Raw genomic sequence first — 15,684 nt, 5'->3', positions numbered from 1 at the left:
TTTAACTTCCCAATGAAAACTTTCACATCTCCATACCTATCTTTCAAGTTATCTCTTTCTTCAGTAAGAAGGTCAATCTGCTCAAGAGCTTCTTCTAGGCTTTTCTTCAATTGTTCCATATCTTCAAGGATCTTACTTAAGTTTTTAAACTTCTTCAAAGTAATTGGGCTCTGATACCAATTGTTAGAAATAGATAATACTGAGGAGGGGGGTGAATCAGTATTCTACAAACTTTTGCCCACAACTGAATATTGTTAATTACATTATAACTTGCATATGAAAGTAAACCAATGATGCTGAACAATAAATATAACTATGCACATAGATAACTCATAATACCATTATTTGTTAACTAGGGAAACCCTGGCCAAGAGAAAACCCCGATGGAGATGATACCCACTAGATAATTCACTAAACAATAGGATCCTATTAAGGATACTGACCCTGTTAGGAGTCTATGAAGTACATATAGTGTCTCAAGTCCCTATTAGGAGACTAGACCTTGTTAGAAGCCTAAACCCTATTAGGAGTTGGCAAAACAAATACAATGTATGCAAGAAGAGCTCGCTGCCCTAATATGCAATTATACAATTCAGTTCTTCACAAGAATAGATGTACAGACAATACTTGTTGTCTGTTGCACTTCACACTTGTTCTGATCACGCATCAAAATTCACATAAGGCTCACAAATCTTTCAAGCTCTGTTCACATCACATAACACTTGCTCGTTTATCATAGATAGCACACTTATCCATGCAAGATAAGATCTTTACTTATACCCTGCATAATTACAAAACTATGCTCAGTTGGCCTCCATGTGTTCACACGCTTGACATAACATAAAATAACTTATGAATTAATATCCACATAGTCGTAATTATTTCGTAACCAAAATAATTCCTAAAGTCGTACAATCCAAATCTCTGCTATGCTCTATTCTGCATTGTTAAATACCCGCACTGGTATTTTAATCATAACTCACGTCATATTGTTCATACACATCTACGCACTGGAACACGTCATCATGATATTGTCATGAAGCTTTCCTCAATTGCACATGAGCTAACTCTCTACGTGTCATCCATACACTTAACATTCGTTCACTATGCTGCTGCAAACTATCTAACACTTAAACAATTTTCTAACTCTAAATGCATAAATGAAATGCTGAATATATGTTGCCATAAATGACAACTATCAAGACATCTATCTGACCATATTGCCAACATACCCCTTCGGAGAAAAGTCTCAAGGGTTTACAAAAGAGTGTCGACACAGCAAACACCTACAGATAATTAATATGATTTGGTCCCCTTTATTAATTAAATCAATCAATTAAATAAGTCCTTGTGATATTATTTAATTTTTAGGACCATTCAATTAATTAACCTAATTAAAATATTCTATTAAAAACTGGGGACATTACACACTTCAATTACTGTATGGAGGGGACTTACTGATTACTAGGAGATTCAACTTTCTTGGCCAATTAATTATCATGATCCTAAGTCAAATATTAATAGTTAAGTCAAATTATTTAAGTGGAGCGACATTACTCAAATTAAATTATTATTATTTCATGGTTGAAATGCCCCACTATTAGGGGTAGCTTGGGACAAATGTTACCTACAAAATCAATGTTAGATTTAAACAATAACAAGTCTAAATATACTATTCTTTCCTCTGTCTTAACCCCAAACCTTAAAGATGTCTCCAAATCGGGATTACTAACCCTCCTAAGGATCTCCACGTCTTGAATGATATATCATCGATTCTAATACAATCCTCTATTATTTCTCCATCATTTTTGCAGTGCTCCCTCTAAGGTTCTTCCTAGAAGAGGTAACCTATGTCTAGGGCCTTAATACATATGCACATGTTGACATCATCAGAATATTCTAGCCTACGGTCATGTCAGTTAGATGGAGATCGCTCTCTCATACTAACATTAATATAACAATCTCATTCATGTCAGTCAAAGGGAGATTATACCAATCTCACATACTGACATTAAAGAGATAATAGAAAATGTGAGCATGTCAGCCTGATGGAGATTAGCAATCTCTCATACTAACACTATTAGCATTTAGATCAATTTATTTCCTTATAAGATGTTATATATTGATCGATTATTAGAAATCTCCTTATGTATTATTAATGAACTTGACATTTTTTTATCTTGGGAATTTCTATAAATATTAATTTTTAGACATAAATAATAAATTCATATTTATAAAAAAATCTATAACCATGAATAATTATTTATAAATTAATTATTGATTCCATAAACAAATATGTATCTTATAAATGCGTATATATAAATGAATAAATAAATTTATAAATAACTATTTATAACATAAACATAAAATAAAATAAATCTTACTTACCTTTATGATAAAGAAAGCTCCTTATCCTACTTTCTACGTAGCTTAAAGCTTTTCTCTTTATTTCTTAAGTACATAAATTACTACACTCCACCCTTATATAGTTATTTAGTCTTCTTTTACTTATCTCCCATTTGCTACGTATGGTTCTCACCCTTTACTAAGGAACTTTAATTGGTACTATGCCCACGCTTATATATTTGGCTATGACCATGCTTTTGTATGAATTGGTTTCCTTAATTCGTCATTTGACTTGGCTTCACTTATTACTTTATTCTCTTTTCTTCCTTGTGCCTAGTACCCCAATCCCTCCTTTTTGTGGTATGTTATGCATACCTTATATATCTCCTCAAAAGGTGTGACTTATTTATTAATGGGCATATGTATTTTTGCACAGGGATTTATATTGGTAAGAATGTAGTTTATTGTAGTTAGATAGCAATTAGATAGGATTAAATAAGGATTAGGTCATATTAAGATTATTATTTTTATTTGTAAGTATTTATAAGCATATTCCTAGATGATATATTCAACATTGTTATTAATCTTATTAGATAACATTTGTTTATGTGAATTATTAAATACGATAAGAAATTGAGCATACATAAAAATATGTTGTTCCTATGTCATTCATAACGGTATACATTACATGAGTTATCTTAATTGAGGTTCATTGCAATCCCTCTATCCCAAATTCACTTGCCCTCAAGCATATTAATTACCTCTATATGTTGTTAATATAATTGTGGGAGATTCACATATCCATCGAGGTAATGAACATTTCGTCCCAAAAATGTCATTTGATTCTTGAGTGGCAATAGCATGTTCTATGTTAGTGATTTTTTCCTTTTACTGTGATTATCATCATCATTGGTCTCATTTATGTTGTTTATTTGTCTTCTTTTATATTGATGGTCATGTCTCCAAGGCTCCTTACATTTAAAACATAGGTTTTTCTTGACTAACTACTCTCTTTTTTGACATCAATGTTCCTTGCTCCAAGCTTCCTTGCACACTTACCATGGCCTTTCTTGGTGATTCCTTATTGGTCCATCATTTTGATAGATGTTTTGGATGTCAAGCTCTTGGGTTTTCCCTAGGTGAATTAGTCTCAACCTTTTGGCCTTTCTAACGGCTTCCTCAAAGTTATGGGGTTCATGAGGTCTCACTGAGCTTTTAGTGGAATCTTTTAGTCCTATAAACATATAGCTAAGACATTTTTTAGGAAGATCAAGAATCATAACTAATAATTCTAGAAATTTGCGGGAAAATTCATCAATGGTTCTTGTTTGTTTGAGGTGGGTTACCTCTTGGAAATACCATTCAGAATCTTTATCATCAAATCTACTAATAAGCTTTTGTGTGATTATGCTATGATACGACTATAATGTCCCCACTATTATGGGTAGCTTGGGACAAATATTACCTCCAAAATAAAAGTTGAATTTAGACAATAACAAGTGTAAATATACTATTCTACCCTCCATCTTAACCCCAAACCTTAAAGACGTCTCCAGATAGGGATTACTATCCCTCCTAAGGATCTCCAGGTCTTGAATGATATATCATCGATTCTAGTACCATCCTTGGTTACTTCTTCGTCTTCTCTGGACTGCTCCCTCTAAGTTTCTTCCTAGAAGAGGTAACCTCTATCCCAAGGCCCTCAACACATATGCATTTGTTGACATAATCAGAATATTTTGGCTCATGGTCATGTCAGTCAGATGGAGATCACTCTTATATTGACATTATTATATCAATCTCAAGCATGTCAGTTACATGAAGATTATTGATCTCACATATCAGTATTATAGAGATTCATTAGTCTCAAGCATGTCAATCACATGGAGATTATACCAATCTTACATACCAACATTATAGAAACCATAGAAAACATGGTCATGTTAATCAGATGGAGATTTCCAATCTCTCATGCTGACACTATTAGCATTTAGTTTAATTTATTTCCATATGAGATGTTATATTGATGTCATTAGAAAATATCTCCTTATGTATTATTAATGAAATTAACATTTTTTATCTTGGAAATTTATATAAATATAAATTTTTAAACATAAATGAAGAATCATATTTATTAGAAATATCTATAACCATGAATAACTATTTATCAAATTAATTATTAACTCCATAAACAAATATGTATCATATAAATGCTTATATATAAATGAATAAATTAGTTAATTAATGACTATTTATAACATAATCATAAAATAAAATAAGCCTTACTTACCTTTATAATAAAGAAAGCTCCTTATTTCAACTTTCTTGGATTTTCTACTTTCCACATAGCTTAATGCTTTTATCTTTATTTTTTAAGTACATAAATTGCTCCACTCCTCCCTTATGTATTTATTTAGTCTTTTTTTGCTTGTCTCTCACTTGTTACATATGGTTCTCACCCTTCAATCATATAACTTTTCTACAGATTTAATCGGTTATATTCTCACATCCATATATTTGGCTATGACCATGCTTTTATACAAATTGGTTTCCGTAATTCATGGTTGACTTGGCTTAACTTATTACCATATTCTCTTTTCTTCCTTGTGTTTGGTGCCTCAATCCCTCCTTTTTGTGGTATGTTATGCATACCTTATATATCTCCTCAAAAGGTGCACCTTATTTATTAATGGCCATATGTACTTTTGCTTAGGGGTTTATATTGGTAAAAAAATTGTTTATTGTAGTTTGATAAGAATTAGATAGGATTAAATAAGAATTAAGTGATATTTAGAATATTATTTTATTTGTAAGTATTTATAAGAATATTTCTAGATGATATATTCAACACTATTATTAATATTATTTAATAATATTTGTTTATGTGAATTATTAAATATGATAAGAAATTGAACATACAAACAAACACTTTGTTCTTATGTCATTCATAATGGTATACATTACATAGGTTATCTTGATTGAGGTTCATTGAAATGGTGTAGTTCGATGACCAGAAAAAGGCAAACAATGTATGAAAAGTCATGGTTTCAAAGAGGATTTGTTCATCCACGTGAGCATCGAACCTTTAAGGAAAGCAGCTTGGGACGAAACTGATCTTTGGAAGATTGGGAAGGAAACCCAAATTATCAACAGAGAATTCATTGCATGCTTGATGGATCATATAAAGCAATGAAAACCTGGGTAATTTAGTGAGAAAATCCAAGTATTTGACATAGGAAATCCATGAGATTCTCATCAAGCGATTTAAGGATAATCGAACTAGCAAATGTGAAAATCTGAACAAAGGGAAAAGAGTTGGATCTACAAATCAAAAATTTGAATGGGCAAAACAAAAGTTGAATTACTTTTTTTGAATGAGCATGAATGTGCAATGAACATAAAGAAAAACATTTTGTTCTTATGTCATTCATAATGGTATACATTACATGGGATATCTTGATTGAGGTTCATTGCAATGGTGTAGTTCGATGACCAGAAAAAGGCAAACAATGTATGAAAAGTCATGGTTTAAAAGAGGATTTGTTCATCTGTGTGAGCATCGAACCTTTAAGGAAAGCAACTCGGGGCGAAACTAGTCCTTGGAAGATTGGGATGGAAACCCAAATTATCAATAGATAATTCGTTGTATGCTTGATGGATCATATAAAGCAATGAAATCCTGGGTAATTTAGAGAGAAAATCCAAGTGTTTGACATAGGAGATCCATGAGGTTCCCATCAAGCGATTTAAGGAGAATCTAAAAATGTGAAAAGTTGAACAAAGGGAAAAGAGTTGGATCTACAAATCAAAAATTTGAATGGGCAAAACAAAAGGTGAATTATTTTTTTGAATGAGCATGAACGTGCAATACTTTGGAACAAAATTCCAAAGGACCTCACTTGGAATAAAACTCCACAGGGTATTAAAATTTTGATCATCCTTGAAATTTATTTCCAAACCCCACATGAAATCTGACCAATAATGAAACCAATTTCAAGTCAATTGACTGCTAAAACCAACTCGGACAAGGTGAAGAAAATTAATTGAAAACTCGATGAAATTCAAACAAGCCAGCCAGGAGAAAAGAATTAAATAATTGCAAACCAATCAAACTCAAGTCAGGTCAGCCATGGAGAGGGGCAAGCAAGTTGCAAACTAAGTGAAATCAACGCAAAGTCAGCCCATATAAATTCTCCAATAGACATGCCTCTTGAATGTGAAGCCCATAAAAGAGAGATATATTTCCTCATTCCGGATCATTATGCAATTCAAACACGAATCCCAAAAGCAGAGCGGACCTAGAGAAGCAAAAATCAGAGGAGGGATTAGAAATCAAGCAATTGATTGGCACTCAAACGAGATCAAAGCAAATTAAGGTTTGAAGATTAGGAGACTTCGCAAGGACAAGCTGAAAGTGTGAAACGAACATTTGAGATAGCCCAGATTTTGAAGCTTCCATACGGTTGGATTAAGCAAAAGTGAAATTTGAAACAGACAAGATGCATTAAAGGACAAATCAGACATTTCAAACCCAGAAAAATCAGGATTTAGATTAAAAATCAGACATTAATTCCATAAGATGCATGAAGTTGAAAGTTTGTGAATTATGTATAAGAAACCTTCACAAGTTAATTCTTGATTGAAAATGTTAGTGACTGTCTTCTTTCTTCTGATACTTATCTTCCTCTTGTTTGCAAGGTTTCAAAAGGATCTTTACAAGGAAATGATCAAGCAAGTGTACCTGAAGAAGGAAAGATCGAAGACAAGAATCTGCCATTGCAATATAAAGCATAACATGGAGAAAGGAAGGACATCATGACTTCAAGACTTCAAGCAAGATAAAAGCAAAAGAAAGAGTTGGAATTGCAAATGCCAGTTTTCAAGCCATAATTGCGAAGAATTCCGAAATCAACACAAAGAAGTTCCAAGATCAACATAAAAAGATTATTGCAAGTCCAAGAACTAGCATGAAACGCTAGATTAAGGGCAGTTTCAAGTGGCATGCCAAGCAAAAGAAGTTTAAGGTTATGGAAGTGCAAGTACAATGGCGTACAAAAGAAAGGATTATGAGATGTCTTATTCACATCTTTTCTTTCAAAATGATTCAAGAAGGCATCATTGATGTGAGGATCAATATTGTTTACCCAAATTTGTTTGAAACCTCAACTAAGAGTGACGATCGAATTGCAAATATACACATCTCATGGAGTAAGGAAAGTTAAGAGGCAAAACAAGTTTGAAGATAAAATGATTACAAGGGAAGATGAGAGTTGACAAGCGCATGAAAATAAACACATAACACAATATTTGTTACCCAGAAACCATCCAAGGTGAAGGTAAAATTGAGGTGGGGATGACACCCACAAATCTTCACTATACTAGTAATAAAGTTAAACTGTTATGGTTACAATATTTGATCATAAAATATGATCTACCCTGTGAGGGGTCTGCCTTGTTAAAAGCTTAAGAGACTGCTAGGTCTCACCTTGTTATAGGATTTAACACTAACAACAAAGTAAGGACTCCATTAGGGGATTTACAAAGATCTATTAAGAGATTTACCTTGATTCAAGTCAGTTAGAACTGATTCAGTACCTGACTCTCGATATGCTCTATAAGTTGATTTTGAGTCTTCTCCTTGCAAACTGATCCTCTCCTCTGATCTGATAATGCTTGTCTTCCCCTTTCACTTCACTGCTTTGAATAGGTCACTTGCTCTGTTAAGTGATAACAGAACCCTTTCACTAACTTTTGATCTATTCTTGATCCTTCACTTCGCTATTCACATATTACTCCATGTTCGCATGCATACACTTTTCTTCTTCATGTCATTCCACCTCTCTAATCTAAGTTAAGATCTTCTCTATTTAAAAGTTTCGTAAAGAGTTTTCTAGATCCTTCCAAAATAGCATCTCCATCTGAATCGTTGATCACAAAACATAGGGATATGTAATCCACGTCATTCACGCATAAAACTCTTTGTAACAACCTCTACAAATATTAAATGTTCCTTCCATGTCAGCTCGAAAATGTTTTACCTCGAAACCTATTCCATTCCTGACTTTCATGTAAACTCTGCATTGCTTGGCCTTTACTGATTTCTGACACTCGACATTGTTGTTGCTCAATCTATATAGTGCTCGACACATACCAGGTAACTCAGCACTTATATGCTTGAAACTGCTCAATCGATGTTGAGCTCAGCTCGTATAGAAAATATTTGGTGACTATACCCTTACTCAGCTCTTATATAGCTCGACACATACTTGCTTATGTGCATGACTCGACCTATATAGAGTAGCTCGGTTGCAATGATTACCGTCTAATTCTGCCTTGTAAATGACTAAGTGTTTGACACTAATAGACAACAATAGTTAGAGATACCAACAAGATATTATTGTTGAATCATGGTAAAACTTATGTTCATACCTTTTGGTACCTATTCATAGCAAGTAAAAGTATAAGGTTTGTCTAAACTCGTTGCAAGCACTTGATTTCAATTGGAAATATTCATTTGGATTGCACTAGAATTTGGGTATTTGTATGAATGTTAGCAATTTGAAAATCATCCATGCACCCTTGGAAGATTGCAAGTTCTCTTGTGTAGTTGTTTAAGATGGTGAAGCAAGGATTGGTTTAGTTTCACCTCATCTTCAACAGTGTCTTGCATTGGTAGAGTTGGAGATAAACTTAGCTTAGGTCTCTAAACCCAATCCATTTTGCACTTCAGTTTGTTAGAAGTAGCTGAAGAGCACAAATAGCCAAATCATTTGCATTTAGAAGGTTGATATCCTATTGAATGAATAGGGTAAATAACTTAGTGATTACCAGCAAATCACATCATAAAACTAAGATGTATTTGACACAAAGTCGCGAGTTTGCAATATAAACCTTGGAGTTGTTTTATTTGATCACACAATTGCCAAATTGTTTAGCATGACATTTCCTTGTTCGAGAGAGGATGGGATGCTTAGCATTTTATTCTATATGAGATTTCCTTGTTCAAGAATAGATAGGATGCTTAGGTTTAGGTGTCTTGAAGGCTGCAACAGATGGGGCTGTTTAAGGGAGGTGTCCGTCATTGAACTGTTAATTCTCCTTTCAGTATTATACATAGCATAGGTGGCAATCTTAGATACCCAAAAAACCCTAATCACTTTCATTTGATGCATAAGTTTTGATCAATTTCAATTTGCCTAAGAAATGCAGTCCCAAATCATTATCTTGTGAGTTCAGGCTCAGAACTAAACAAGGCAGAACCCGAGGTCAGTTGTGAAAGCTAAAAATTAACACAATTTTCAACTTTTGGCATCCTATGTTTCTTGTCAGCCAATTTTTCAACAACTTGATACAAGCACATACTAATATGCCTTTAAAAAACAGACATATTTGATTTCCCATCACATTTAGCCTTAGAGGAAAGACAATGTAGTTTACAGATCTAAAAGTTTTGAAAATATAAAATAGCATGTAAACTGACCATTTGAGAACGTGAAAAAAGTATAGAAGAAAGATGGATAGAAGAGAAGAAACGGCATATATACATGGAGAAACCCCTTTCAAGTAAGAAAACCCATTCTTAAGCACAACCCAATGTATATTTCTGCAACAAGAAACATGCTATAATACACTTGTTGGCTCTAACCCTTGACATGGAAATTCAGATTTTGCTCTTCTGAAGGAAATCTGACAGCATAACCCTCCAATGAATAATTCTCCTCACTATGCTCCTCAAGCAATGTGAGAACCCTTCTAAGTTCTAACTCTGACAAGCACTAGATTTGTTTCAATTTTGGATGTTTGACATTTTGTCAAAGACCTTGCATGCAAATTAATAAGTTGATTTCACCAATAACCTAATTTTATATCTCTTAAGTTCAATCATACATAAAACAGACATTAAGACAAACACTTGGGCGATAAATCGCTCTAAAAATGCACTAGACTATTCAAGATATTTCATCATAGAATTTGCATACAAACGAACTGCTGCAAACTATTCATTAGAATTCCTCTTTATTCAATTCTGGAAATGTATTACATTCAATGCTTAACTAATAAGATGAGGACTAATTATATTGTAATTTAAAGAACCTGGAGTAAAATCGCAGCTTGGAAATGGAGTCTAGGGGCACCAATATATAATGAATAGATGCAATATTAAACCCCAACGTGCCAATGTCTTAAGCTCAAACACTGCCCAAAACGCCACACATGCCAATCTGAAGCTAGGTGTCTATCAATGAGCTCACCGGGTGTCCTTATCAGATGTGTAGCTGCCTTGAAACTCTGCAAATACTGATCTAAAGGTTGTGATTTGAATCTGCTGTATATTATTTATCACCACTGCTCAAAAACGCATAAAACTTGTACCACAATTTACCAAATTCAAAGCATTTGATACCATTCATGACTCGTGGATGAAGCCGTAGCTAATTGCACAATATCATTAGTACTTTCACCAATTCAGAGTGCTCAAAGACTAGAAGAACTCACAATTCTCCAAGCAGATGCTAAAACCCTTGGACAAACTCTAGAGACTTCTCAAACAACAATTTCATCAAAAATAACATAATGAATTCATTTCCCCTTTTCAGCTTTTATAATTCCTTCATAACAAATTGACCCATGAGGCTTCAAGAATAAGATACATTAATTAGTTAAAAGCATTTGCTTTTGATGCAAAGTTGACTTTATAATTAATTAATTAACTCCTTCAACTTCGGTGCCAACTCTCATAATATAATTTTTTTTTCTTGATCGGTAAGAGGCTGAAGCCAAGATTAATTATCATGTATTATTATTAATTATTATTTTATTAAGCACGGGTAGATTCGAACCCAAGACCTCTTCGATAAGAGGCTCACAATTTTACCGTTGTGTTGTAGGTTCTTGCCCAACTCTTATAATATAATCAAATACCACTAATGATGTCATTTTAATGTCCCACATTGACTTAGGGAGATAATAAATAAATAGGCCCCCTCATTATCACATTTATTTAATGTAATTATAAAGTCAATTGGCCCCACTTAATTAATAATTTTATATCATAACTTTATAATAATTAATTATTAATAAAGAAATCTTTATTAATAATTAATACCATGAGGCAATAAACTTATTCCCTATGTTACCCTGAGTTTCCGAGATGGGGACAGTGGGACAGCAAAAACTTTTGCCGATTTTGGGGAGGGAGGGGGAGGGAGGGGCAAACAAAGAATGCTATATAAATATAGGAAAATTCTAAAATATGCACTGTAAATTGCAAATATACATGCCATTCATATAAAACTTAGCACAAAGCATGTCATTGAAACATTATAGAACTTTAACATACACCATTTGAATGCCATGTAGGAAATATTAAAATAATAACCAATTAAGCACTCAATATGTATTAAAATTTTAACTCTAGTCTATTATGCATTCATTAAACAGTTTGAAATGTCAATATGCAAACATAAATATAAGTTTAACAGTGAACAATATCATAGAAATCTGAAAATCTAAATATGCCCAAATGCTACACTGTAAATTGCAAATATACATGTCATTCATACGAAACTTAGCACGAAGCATGTCATTTAAACATTATAGAACTTTAACATACACCATTTGAATGTCATGTAGGAAATATTAAAATAATAACCGATTCAGTACTCAATGTGTATTAAAAATTTAACTCTAGTCTATCATGCATTCATAAAACAGTTTGAAATGTCAATATGCATATCAATATGCGAACATAAATATAAGTTTAGCAGTGAACAATATCATAGAAATCTGAAAATCAAAGGCTAGAGGGCTGCCATAAAGTTTCATCATCATGTTCAAGTTCAACATACTACAAAATGAAAACCCCAATCTGCTGCTATAAACTCCAAATGCAAAACAAATGCCAAACAATGTCATATGAGGATCGTTTTTGCCCTTTTAGGGCAAGTAGAGAGGTAGGGCCCACTAAATGCCCTATTAGATTGCATAAAAAGTTTGTTACAGCATTTTTTTGGTGTGTGCTTTTACGTCGGGAACGGTTGGTTGTTCTTGGTATGGTTGAGGGACATTTTTTGTGTGCTTTTACATCGAGGACAATCAGTTGTCCCCAGTACGGTTGAGGGACATCCGTGACGTCCTCGACCGTACTAAGGATAGTTGGCCATTCCCCTTTTTTCTCCGTCGTGTCCTAGCATCTCCAAAACGTTTGAGGCTTTTTTCTTATTTCTAGGGTTGTGGGGGGACATCCCATACCCGTCCCCTTGTCCCGGGGACATCCCTGTTCCAGAAACTCCAGGTTTTTGAGTGGGGACGCATCCCCAAGTAACATAGCTTATTCCACTTAATCAACTAATGAAGTTTGCTAATACCAAGTCCAAGTGTGCTGCCAAATATAGCAACATGGGCATAGTTTACTGGCTAAAAATAGTAAATCCCTCAAACCGTGCCAACTAGCAAATGAGTCAATCATTGTGCATATCATGAGTTGGCTACCCCTACCAAATAGAGCAACTGCTAGAGTCAATGATAGTAAATCTAAACACAACCACCAAGTTGTTCAAGCACCTTGCCAAAGATAGAACCATTGATTTTCCTAAAACAAACACTTACTATAAATAATAATTATGCAATTTGACTCAAAGATGAGCAATCTTGAACATCCCTAACCTCTTAAGTGGGAATGGACCTCTAGCTTTGCTAACAGAACCCTCTCAACATCTCCATTAGCCTATAAGGGTTAGGAAATAGGCTCATTCTCTTAATGTTGCTGCTCACAAAATTGGGCACATTACAAGCAAACAACCATACATGTAGAGCTACAAGATATACGCTTGGAAATGTCATATGTCATCATTCTCTTCATTGCATGCATGCAAACCTGAAGATAAACATGCAAGGCACTTACCTTAACCTAACTTGAATCTCACCATGCAAGCCATTTGCATGCATGCAAGTGGTCCCACTTGGCATGCATAGCACCTATCATGTGCAAGACTACCCCTTACTACAATTTCACTAGTTATGACAAATTGTCATACAAGTTTTCATGGTTCAACTCTTACCACTATGACAGATTTCATCAACATAGCTTACAAAGGGACCCACCAATTGGGATGCCTACTCCACCAAATTAGTTTGTATGCCAACCTAGTCAGCTTCCATGTACGATACCAACACAATAGTGTACCTTCACAAAGTGACATCATAAGAATGACATAAAATTAATTCATAGGTTAAAATAAATAATTAATTAACAACATGAATACCTAAACTTGGCAAACAATAAGACTCCTTAATCCCAACAAGTTGTTGACCATAATGTTTTAGGGTTCATTTGTAACAAAAACATTATTCTAGATCCAGATCCATTTCAGGTTATATGTTGATTAACTAGGCCAACCTAATCTAAATAATCCTATTTAGTGTTGTGTCATCTTTTCTTAATAGGAGAATTCAAGTGCTATTCAACATTCAACATATTTTTTATGATTTATTGATCTATTCAAATATATATATATATATATAGAAGCCTAGAAATTTTTTTGCAGTATTTGACTAACATGTCTTTTTAGAGGCTCTTTCTCCACATACCTTTTGGAAGATTATTTATTTAGACTATGTAAAAATAATGTTTCCTTTTTAATTATACGCCTAGGCATTAAAAGTACCCCATAGGCAGTACTCTAGGCATGCCTAGAGACTAAGCAAACTAAACGAGACCCAATACAAGGGTCATTGCGATACCCTAAGCAATACCCTAGCCAAACTCAAGGAAGAACAAGACCATTCCCATACCAATGAGGAGTTCTTAAAGAACCCAATAATATAATACTTTTAAGACTAACTATGTACTCCTATATGCCAAAATTGAAGTATTTTCACTGTAAATGTCAATTAAGAGAACAAACAAGTAAAATTTCGTCAAAGAATTAATTAGAAGATTAGGTATGAAAATAAGTACCTAATACGGGCATCCCTTTTAGAAAGCAAATCATGAAATCCAGAAAAACCGATGGCATGAAAAATTCTTAGACTAATTTGTGTGTGGGTGCTAAAACCGAATAGTACCAATATTAGCATCCAATACAAATCATTAAACGAAACCATGCCAGAAACAATTCTAAGATAAACTTATGTCTGCAGGTGTTAAAATTGAGAACGCCCACTCTCTCCATCCATTTTAGAGAACAGATATGATTTTATAATGCCATTGGCCAATCTTAGAGAGCAATTAGTAAAAACCTATGAATATCCTAAACTGATTAACTAACTGTAAGCTTCATAAATGTAAGCACCAAATTGTCCGAATAACTGATAATACCCTATAATATCAATAATTCCGAGACTAAATTTAGACAAGGGGAAAACTCACATGCTCCATTAGATGCTGCAGCCTCAACAAGAGTCAGATTTACAACGAGAGGGAGCAGGGGATCTTCCACCCCTTGCCACACTTGCGCAGTGTCTACGACTCGCTTGGAATCCTTCATCACTGCTATTGTAACGACAACTGCAACGAGCACAGCCACGGCAAGGCTCCATTCCATGCAACCCCATTTCCTCCTCAGCTCCCTCCAATTCGTCATTATTCTTTCAAAGAACATCACATTCAATTCACGAAACGAAGCGGCCTCAAAGTACTTAACAATTACATTGGAAAAATATTTATTTTCCACACTTACCCGAACTTGGAGACTTCCGGAATCCGCAAATGCCCTTTCTCTTTGTCAGATTGTTGAGGAAGGTTGCATGCACTGTGTTTGAGGTTATGTGTCATATTGGAGGGCCGTGCAACCAATGCATTTAGCAGCGTGTGGATCTGTTAATAATCCCTACTACCGATGCATTCAGCACAAAGAACCAGTAATTTAGTTTTAAAACAATTAACAGTTGCAGTGTGCATGTATTTTTTTTTATTGTAACCATGAATCACGAGATGTGATTCAAAACGCTGAATAAACAATTTGTACGATTTCAAAATTCCGAGTCAACAAGTTGTAACATACTTGTATAATTTGTACGACTTCATTTTACAGAAATGTCTAATGGAATCTATTGGAATCGTGAGAGATTTAATTATTTTATTTTATTTTGTGATGTGAATATCAGGGTTTAACTTGTGATTTTTGAGTCAAGCTCGATGACCCATGTTTCATGAATAGTGATTCAACATGAATCCATCTCTCATGAGAATAAATGGAACACTTAGCACTCATTGGATCTAGGTGATGCTCACAAGGGTGAAGCACCGGGACTTCCCGGGAGGTCACCCATCCCAGTACTACTCCAGCCTGAGCGCGCTTAACTACAGAGTTTCCTCCACAGTTAAACCCAAAGCTT

The 15,684-nt window shown here is 34.2% G+C and overlaps 1 protein-coding gene across 3 annotated transcripts in view; it reads right to left on the bottom strand.

The window, feature by feature from the left end:
* LOC149543796 (pectin acetylesterase 8-like) overlaps positions 1 to 15,332 on the bottom strand; it is a 245,235-nt gene extending 229,903 nt beyond the window's left edge. For 2 of the 3 annotated variants that reach the window (XM_089798478.1, XM_089798480.1), the window contains exons 1-2: positions 15,027 to 15,332; positions 14,717 to 14,934 (exon numbers count right to left, since the gene is read on the bottom strand). In XM_089798478.1, the coding sequence (XP_089654604.1) occupies positions 14,717 to 14,934; positions 15,027 to 15,121 (313 nt within the window). In that variant the 5' untranslated portion in view covers positions 15,122 to 15,332. The remainder of the gene's footprint in view (positions 1 to 14,716; positions 14,935 to 15,026) is intronic. The other variant, XM_089798479.1, reaches the window with a different exon arrangement.
* Positions 15,333 to 15,684: the final 352 nt, after the last annotated feature.

The sequence above is a fragment of the Cupressus sempervirens genome, chromosome 8 (assembly GCF_028749045.1).
Source record: "Cupressus sempervirens isolate cs-2001-9-10 chromosome 8, ASM2874904v1, whole genome shotgun sequence".
Lineage (NCBI taxonomy): Eukaryota > Viridiplantae > Streptophyta > Pinopsida > Cupressales > Cupressaceae > Cupressus > Cupressus sempervirens.
The sequence above is the reverse complement of the archived record's forward strand: the minus strand, read 5'-3'. Positions and strand labels throughout refer to the sequence as shown.